The 10,039-nt window shown below is 32.7% G+C and overlaps 1 protein-coding gene across 1 annotated transcript; it reads left to right on the top strand.

Annotated features, from left to right (window-relative positions):
- The first annotated feature begins 435 nt into the window (after positions 1–435).
- On the top strand, positions 436–5,196 carry LOC131619124 (uncharacterized). The gene is made up of 12 exons (XM_058890263.1): positions 436–613; positions 2,669–2,898; positions 2,979–3,246; positions 3,336–3,426; positions 3,510–3,637; positions 3,716–3,806; positions 3,886–4,042; positions 4,148–4,305; positions 4,410–4,530; positions 4,612–4,782; positions 4,884–4,916; positions 5,032–5,196. Exons 1-12 carry the CDS (start codon positions 436–438, stop codon positions 5,194–5,196), a joined length of 1,791 nt encoding a protein of 596 aa, XP_058746246.1.
- Positions 5,197–10,039: the final 4,843 nt, after the last annotated feature.

Raw genomic sequence — 10,039 nt, 5'->3', positions numbered from 1 at the left:
TGTTTGTCGGAGTCTTTGCAGGTACCACACCCTTGATATGCTCATGTCATGATTAGATAAAAAATCAATGTTGAGGATGTTATATGTTCTTGAGTTGCTTCTTTTCATTTGGTGTTTACAATATATGAAGGATGGTTTTTTTATGAGTAGTAAATACTGCACACATATTGTCGCGGAATGCTAGTTTTTAAATACAGTGAGTTATTGAGTTCTGCATTGAGTTTACATTTTCAATCGACTTCCATGTACTACTAATAGATAGATGATTGATCATGTTATATCATGACAAATTTATGTTTCGTAATTTTTTATCTAATTCTAATAAAATATATCATACAATTTTCCATCGTTCAACACCTCCTTTAGTTTATACCATTATTAGTTTGTTTATATAACAAAAATACCAATTTTTCCACGCAGGCCATATTTTTTGACATGCGTGCTTCATCAGTTGTGATTGCCGAGCTAGTGTTATGTAGTGCAAGTATCTTTAGTGATCATGACATGATTGACTTTGATTTTGGTTTCACTATTTCTTTTGGTCATATTAGATACGGAGAGCCAGCAGTTGAGGTTGCAAATGAAGGCGTTGGCGCTGCAGGGCATGCAATTGGTATGACTTTAGCGTTTTTTCTTTAAACTAAGGAATTGTGATCAAACCAACATCACTGGCTAAAGTTGTTGCCCAAGCAAGCTGAAGGCTAAAAGCAGGGTCGGTTCCGACTTTTTAGAGGCTCAGGGCAATTAAATAAATGGACCCTAACAAAATACAGACGTTTTAATCTCCTCCAAAATGAGGAAGAATCTCGGAGACAAGATAAAAAATGTGAAGTCTTAGTTGTTTCTAACAATAAAAAGAATTTCAATACAGATAAGTAGCCATCTGCAAATCATTAAAGAATTCAAAATCGAAATATAATTAACTGAATTAAGAATGAGAATCTTTTAAGTTTCTTAATTGCTCCAATTTCTGGCCAACATCCACCATCTCAAAGAAATGAAAGTGGCTTTTTCTCTTGCTTTAATTGCGGAAAACCAAGTCATATGGCTAGAAAATGTAAGAGTATGCCTAAACCATGCCTTGGCCCTAATATGCAGGTTTACTTGATTCGTAAAAAGTTTATTTCTATGATCACAAAAATAATAAATCAAAGCGCAAGTGATAATGAATTTGATTTTATCATAAAATTTTGATAATAAATGAATTAATTGTATGACAAACTTTTAAATATTTAATTATGACATATAAATAATCTCTAAAATTTATATTAAAATAAATTAAAATAAAATTATAAGAATTACAATAAATAATCACCGGAAATAAAATTTGATTTAAAATTCGATTATAAATTTTATTTGATTATATACAAATTATTTTATAATTAAAACTTAAGAAATGTTAATTTTCACAAACTTATTGTATAATTAAAATTTTGATCGATTATATACAAATTATTTTATAATTAAAAATGAGAGATAAAAGACAAAATAAATTGATATTAATTTTTAATACTATTCTAAAGTTGTTTATCTGCTGTCAATTTTGTAAAGAATGACATGCATGCAATCAATCATATAGAAGACAAATCGTTGTTGTAAAAAAGAATAATTAAAAATTTAGAAGCCACAACTAATTCTCAAACGAGAGACAATAGGTTTTTTAATACTTTTGTTAAGAAATATATATTTTATTATTTCAGTATTATAATTTTTGAATACACCTCCGAAAATTGAGGGTCCTATTTTTAAGAGGCCCTACATTGCGGGCCTGCTTACCCGGGTCCAGGGTCGGCCCTGACTAAGAGATAACTAGTCACACTAACAAGGGAATGAGAATCTCCTTATACACACTAGTTATCTTCTCTTTTTCAATTCATTTTTCTGTCTTCAAGGTAATCTGTGATCGGCTCCGTGATTTTACAAAGTGATGCAGGGACACTTTTGATTTAATGAATATCTATGTATTGTTGAGTTTCTAATTTAATGTCAAGTTCATGCTGGTGTTGGTTTGATTTATAATTTGGTCATACTAGTATCAAGCCATTTTTCGGATATACATCTTAAAAATATATCTTCGTAGATGCATCTCCGAATCTATCATATAAGAAAATAACATGTTCTTAAAATACCATCTTTACCCTTCTGATTCTATAGCTTGCCATGTGGATGGCTTCACAAGTCAACATTGCAATTGCTACTGTTTCCATATTATGGTTCTATTTTAACATTTTCTCTCTCATTGCAATTTGAACTAAATATGTTTTATTTATTTATTTTCATTATATTAACGATGAATAAAGCTAAGTATATGCGTAGTATTAAATACTACTCAAAATTTTCATAAGTCTATTTATAATAGAATTTAATTTTTAAAAATTAAATTCATTGTACCACTAATATTTAATCTATAATATAAGAAAGTTCTATCTTTTTGAACTTTCTATGTGGTGCTGCCAAGTGGCTTAGTCTTACAGCAGAATTTGTTTCTTCTTGATGCGCCATGTGTAATTTTGATGATTAATGAACGTATGTTGTTCCATATTCCACCATTGATGTCTCATATAATTGGCATTAAGTTCGGTTTGTCCATGCAGCTTCTATGCTTAATGAGGACTTTATATGCTTCTTTCCATTCAGCTTCAGCATCGGTTATGGTTATGTAATGAAGAGTGGAATGAAGAGTTTGTAACTCCTACATGGTTTGGTTACTTATGGTATTGGTTGGCTACACTTTTCTGCAGTATCATACCAGTGTTCAATATGGCAAGACCATTAGCAAAAATATGTGACATCAATGACAGCAAAGAACTTTGGAAAGTTTCTGTTCGTGTGCACCACAAATGGACAGTTGTTTCGAACAAGAGGGAGCATTTTGAGATGATTTTTGTTGATGTATCGGTAATGAAGTGAATTATTCGGTTGTTTTTACATATATTGTTTCTGGTTTGTTGTATGTTTGATTTTAATGTTTTTTCCAGGGTGGTGACATACATGTTGTTGTTCCTGCACCGCATGTATCTCTTTTTTCTGAAAAAATGGTCTTGGATCATAGTTACACTGTTTCCAATTTTAAGGTTCAGGCTAATGTTGCGGCTTTCAGACCTTCGTCTCATAAGTTTATGTTGAAGTTTACTGCTGGCACTACGGTTACGGATGATAACAACGCTGAAATACCTCCAAAGCTATTGGTGTTTACTAAATTTACTGATATAATAAACGGCAACTTTAACAAGGATGTGCTAATAGGTAGAATATTTTATCTCTATTCTGTTTGACTGGATTTGTTTTTTATGTGTTGTTTCATTTTAAGGTTTTTTTGGCTGTATGTGTTTTAGATGTCATTGGTATGGTGGAAAGTATTGGGTATTCACAGACCACATCAGGTGCCCGGAAGCAGCAGATTAACATGATGTTGCGTGACGGGGGGTTTGTTTTCATATTTATTGTATAATTTATCGAACATATCTTATGTGACTATGTAGATGACATGGTTTGTATTATTTCTTCAGTGAGAATACTATCAATTGCACGCTTTGGGAATCCTATGCTGAACAATTCATGAAGTTCAAGCAGGAGCGCGGAGATGATTCTGGTCCTATTTTTGTCATGATTCAATATGCTAAAGTCAAGGAACAGGGTTAGTAATTGATCAAGTTTGGTGTTAGATATCCTTATATTTTGATACAGATGGTTATGTAACATTCTATTTGAATAGGTAAGTTTCCACTGTCCGTGACAAACATGTTTAATGTTACCGTCCTTGGTCTGAATACTGATTTACTGCCGATGAAAGAGTTTATAGAAAGGTATGCTCCCTGGATTCGCTTTTGTGTGGTTTTAATTTTTATGCAATGTGATTGTTACATTACTGTCTTCCTTTGACAGTTTTCCGAAGGATTCCATGATTACGTTGTCTGGCCAGGAGGGTTCCAATTCACAGCTTTCAGCACAGAACTCTGAAAATCAACAGATGACTCCTGTACAGAAATTGCTTTCAAAGGCTGTTGTAATGCCTATTGGGGATATTATAAAACTCAGAACTGTATGTTTGGAAGTTGTTGGCCGTTTATTCTGATTTAGTATATATTTCCATTTTTCCGTTGCATTTGACTGTGTATCGTATTATCTTTTGGTTCCATAATTGCAGATTACATTTTGTGCGACTGTGGGAGAAACTAAAATGCTGGTTGCCTCTCCGTATGGCTGGTATTATCGTGGTTGTCATGCTTGCTCATGTATTGCGCATGGTGACAGAGCTCCGTTTGAGTGTGAGGCTGGACATTTCACTGAGGCAGAGATTTTTAGGTTAACATCCTTGTCACATGTTTTATGTTGTTTCATTTATATGTGTGATTGTCAAGGTACTGAACATGACCTTTTTGAGTGCTCTATGTATACTGCGAATGTAGGTATAAGATTGAGATTGAGGTTACTCATGCCGGGAATAGCTGTAACTTTCTATTTTGGGACCGAGAGTGTGAGTTACTTTTGGGATTGTCTGCTTCTCAGCTGCGTCATACAATGATTAAGGTATTTCCGTTTACATACCGTTGGAAAAACATAGACAATTATGCCAGAGTTAACTGATCTTTGTCTTGCAATCTCTTACAGGCTGGCATTCATGATCCCTTGGAATTCCCACTGGCATTGGATCAGATGTTGGATTGCAAGATGGCTTTCAAAGTTAAGTGGCAACCACGTTGGAAGAATGCCTCTGTCGTTATGCTATTGAAGAATGACCCTTTTGTGAAAGAGCTTGCTGATCAGTTTGACCCAGATGAGGTATTTGAATTTAATCTTTGCATGTGTTATGCAAATTAAAATCATTGTAAACTGACTTTGCGCATATTATGATTTTGTACTATGTTTCGAATGATTTGTAGATGAAACAGCCTGCTGTCGAAGCAATGACCACTGTTTGATCCGAACCTAATTTTGTCGTCGTAAGGACGTTTACTGTACTCAAATGTACTCCACTTTTAATGTACTGTTGAATATTAATTGTGTGATGTTTGTTCACTTATGTAACAGGATCTTGATGTGAGTTCAACGCACAGCACAGATCCACTTACTCCTATTGGAAAAAGACACTTTCCAGGCGCATCAAGCGAGTCAACAACCTCGTATGCCACGTGTGATGGAGAACTTTCATCAAACAAGTTAAAGAAAATTATAAAAATAGAGAAGATAGATTAGTAGTTCCTGCATAATTTTAAGTATGTTTGGGTGTGTTTTTGTTTTATTTCCTTTCCACTTTATTTGTTTTTTGTTTTATCTCACTTATGTATCATAAACAAATCAGACTTGTAAGTCTGATTCTGTTATCTTAATATAAGACTTTTCTGTTTTTCCTTAATCATCTATTCAACTGCTATGAACTTGCCTTTTTACTGAGAAGTCCACACAACTAGCATGCACCGACAAAATGCTCTGTTGAATGTTATATATAATCAAAATTAATATAGCTGCGCATATGACATTGTATGTATTCTCTTCAAATTGTTGACATTTATCTGAGCACCTGTTGCAATTGGATTGAATGGGATCACCTACTGAGTTAAATAAAGGTACACATGAGAGTTAGAAATATGTTAATGTCCATTCATGTTCTCATTAATAAGGACTGTTATAATAGGTAATATAAAGATTGTGCATAACGTTTTGAAATTATAATGACAAGACCTTCCATTTGCATTGTATAAAGTATATAGCAGATAATGCTTCACTTATTGCCTCATCCCAATCAACTTTCCAACATACCCCATTAATATTATATCTGTTTGTTTCATAACAGCTGTTATCACAAGAGTAATGTGAATCCATACAGTTTTATATTGTAGATTTCATACAGTTTAATATTGTAATTGGAATTGATATTGTTACTTCCAGGAGGTAACAATATATATGTGTAATAATATTTCAGTTCAACAATGATGTTGCAGACATGTTACGACAGACAAAGCTTATAATATGGGATGAGCCACCAATGGCGCATAAGTATGCAATAGAATCGCTTGACAGAACTTTGAAAGATGTTATGAGTGCAAACAAAAATTCAACTGATGTATTTGGTGGAAAGGTTGTTGTTTTCGGTAGCGATTTCAGACAGATTTTACCTGTCGTCCCCAGAGGCAGATATTGTACACTGTGCCATAAAAAATACTGATACATGATGAAGAAAAGAAATTTAGGGGGAAAACTACAAATGTTGTGTATAAAGAGGTTTTTAACAATGTCTAAGTTTTAAAAATTAATCACGGTAAATCTGTAACAGCAGTAATATATATTACTAACAGCATATTAGTAATGCAAGTAACAGCAGTAATATATATTACTAACAGCATATTAGTAATGCAAGTAACAGAAGTAATATATTTATAGCATAACATCTAAATACCAAAATCATATATATTAATATAAAGGTGGAGCTAAGTCCACCAGGGAATTACAAAATGTTTAATAGATAGATACTTATAACAAACTTTTACATCATTTTTCAATTTTTCAACATTGTTACAAGTATCTCCTTGCTGACGGGATCCTTAATGCTGAAACCCATAGAGTCTCCATCAAGCAGGCACCTTTCCTTGGCAAATTTGTACCAACCACGCCCTAAGAGCATCTGAACCTTTTCGGTATGATGAACTTCACATTCATACCTGACTTCTCTTTCCCAGTCACCCAAATCTACAAACCTTGCTCCATTGAGCCAGCGACTTGCCACAATATGCTCAGGAATTTCCTGCAATATTAATATAAAACAACATTACATTATCCCATTAACTGATAGGGAAAGACAATAAGCTTAAAACGAATAATAACTTACAAGAAGACATGACTGAGCCATCTTCCCATTAGCCACATCTTGCTTCCAGATACAATATCGTAACTTAGCAGGCTGCTCTGCATGGCAACTAACATCCTCACCATCCGGTTCATGGCATCTGAAACATAATAGAAACAAACAACATGGTGAATAAATAAATGTGTTATCAAACATTCTAAATTCAAGCATAAAAACGTATACTCAACATAAGCTAATTCAAACATACACAGAGTTATCACAAGTGACAGCTTTCTCCATAGCCATTTGGTTCACCGAGTTTTCTTCACCTGCATGCAACCATATATAACTTTTAAATTCAAAATGTAACAGAACAACCATTCAAATGATATGTTTACCTTTACCTCTCATTGCTTGATCAACACTTCCTTCCATCTTTTCAGAAGTTCGCGGCTTACACTATTGGTTGCAGAGTAATGATGACTGCTTCAGTTTTTAGTGCTTTCAAACTTCCTACACATTACTTATATAACACTCTAAATGGACTCTTCACATACCTGCAACTTTTCCACAGTCCAATAGAATTCAATGCAATTGTTCAATTAGTCTTCTTTGCATTTACATCACTTCAAAACAGTTTTCATTTTATTTATATTCCTCACGAAAAACATTAACTGCCCATAACCCAATTGATCTTTCACATCCCAATATAATATAACACATTACAACTATTTTATAACCATTTAATATTACCATACTACTCTTTAACATATACTCCTATTAAATTGGATTTTCAACTATTCATAAGTCCATTGTTGTATGTTCACCATTTAGATTTAATAGCCTACCATTTACAGGACCCATACCCCTACTTATACCAACAATAATGAAATTAGGAACCCTATTCTGATCAATTTTAATAGAAATCCTGTTCAATACTTATAATAAGCAATACTTAATTTAAAAACAGATTGGTAATCAATTTTGCATATAAAACCATGGCAGATTAAAACCAAATTTGATAATATTTAATTTAAAACCATACATAGTACCATAATTGTTAATCTTTGTTCACATCCACCATTACAACAAAAAAAACAAAAAAACAAAACGATAATTCCCATACAAACCAAACTGCCAACAAACAGTCCTATACATCCACCACAAACATTGCCTAACCAACAGCTCTATCAACGATCACCACTGCGCTCCACTGTAACCATAATATCTAACACTGGCGGGTAATAAATCACAAAGTGCACTTTATCTCCTTCTTTCAATTCAGCTGTCCTTACATAATCAAACCATTCTCCATACAAATATGTTTCAGTTTTTTTTGGCCTATTCTTCACATTGCACTCATATGGGTACCCGTTGTCCACATCATTGAGGGTAATCTCTACCATTCCAGCAAGTCCACATTTGTCTACTATTTCTGCAGGAATATGCTGCACTCATTGACAGACAATATCAGTTACATTACTTCTGTGTATAACACCATTGTGCCAACAACTATAGACTTTGAACACTGCTTACCATAACATTTGAGCAAAACTTCTTTACATCATGAACTTCACGAGTCCAGTATGCTTCTTTCAGCTCCTCCTGTATAGGACTCATTTCCCTGAAATTAACACCACATTTACAACAAAATTCCAACACAACAACATCAGTATACCTATAACTATAATATATTCCCTATCACTTATAAATAAACTTTACCTCTCACTATCAGAAGATATCATTATGTATTCATTCAAATCAGCAGTATCTGATAATCCCACAGAACTTCCTATCCCATCTCCATCATTCCTTCAACACAATAACATACAAACTATTCATTAAACTAAGTTGTAACACATTATTCGGGAAACACATTCAATTTTGTGGAGGTTAAATGGAATACAATGCAAAAAATAAAATAAAACTATAAGATTACCGTTTATTTTCGACAACACTGGCAGCCTCTTCGACAAGATTCAATCTTTCATGTTGTTTCTTCCATTCCTCCATAACATCCTCATTCTCATGTGACCCACTCAGTATCCTCTCAATTGTGAGCCGCTCCCATGGTGTTTGCAACTCCAACCGATCGGGTGAACTAAAATCAAAACAACATTGCGACCTCTAAATGGATGAATATCTTCTAATAAACTCTGCAAACAACATAAAGAGTAACACATGCACATACCTCACTCGAAGAGAATACCTTCTTGGTTGTGACATTTTGTTCTTCAAACGTATCACCGGACCCTGCGTTTCTTACAGCAACAATGCCAAACACAGACTTAAGAAGACACAACCTTTGATTGCCAACACGTTGAAGAGTTATGAAATCCAACGTTTCTGTAATTTTAAATGCCGACGTTATGTAACAATAACAATAATAGGATTCTTTTGTGGGCCTATTAACATATTAGGTCTAACAATTAAATTAGGTATTCTGCACCAAGGCTAACCATCTAAGGCCCAATAAACTTTAATGTCCTATTAACTTACATATATTAACAAACTATAAGGCCCAACATATATTTCTAACCTATTTAAATTATTTTACCTTATTATATTAACTTACACATATATATTCATTTTCCCTATTTTATTTAAGTGCCCTAAAACCCAATGCGCAAGACCGACGGGTACCCGTGGTATGCATAATCCAAATATATTCAAATAAATATTTATCAAAACATCAAAAATATTTACAAAAATTTAAGGTAGACAAATAACTATTAGTTGACCCAAATGACACGGCACCAACACGTACCCGTGCGCATACACGGGTTTCGCACTAGTTTTACATCAAAGAAAAATCGTTTGAAATAATTTTTAATATAAGATACAATAATTTTTAATAAAATAATAATAGTTTTTCATATTAAAAAGCTTAAATTCTCAATTAAAATTAATTAGAAAATAATTTTGAAAATGTTTGTCATTAAATAAAATACAAAAATGTGTGACTTCTCACTATTTTTATTTTATACAATTCAAAATATTATTACATTAATGAAATACAAAAATGTGTGTGACTTATCACTACTTTTATTTTATACAATTCAAAATATTATTACATTAATGAGTTCAAAATATTAGTACTATATAGTTTTGATTAATATAATATTAATTTATGTATTATATATAAGGACAAGAAAATAGACAAAATTTTAATTTATGTTATTCAAATAGGAAAAAAAATTCTATACAATATTATTTAATTATATTTTTCACTATTGTTGCAATTTAAATAATATT

This window comes from Vicia villosa, linkage group LG7 (genome assembly GCF_029867415.1).
Source record: "Vicia villosa cultivar HV-30 ecotype Madison, WI linkage group LG7, Vvil1.0, whole genome shotgun sequence".
Lineage (NCBI taxonomy): Eukaryota > Viridiplantae > Streptophyta > Magnoliopsida > Fabales > Fabaceae > Vicia > Vicia villosa.
This window is presented reverse-complemented; position numbering and strand designations above follow the sequence as displayed.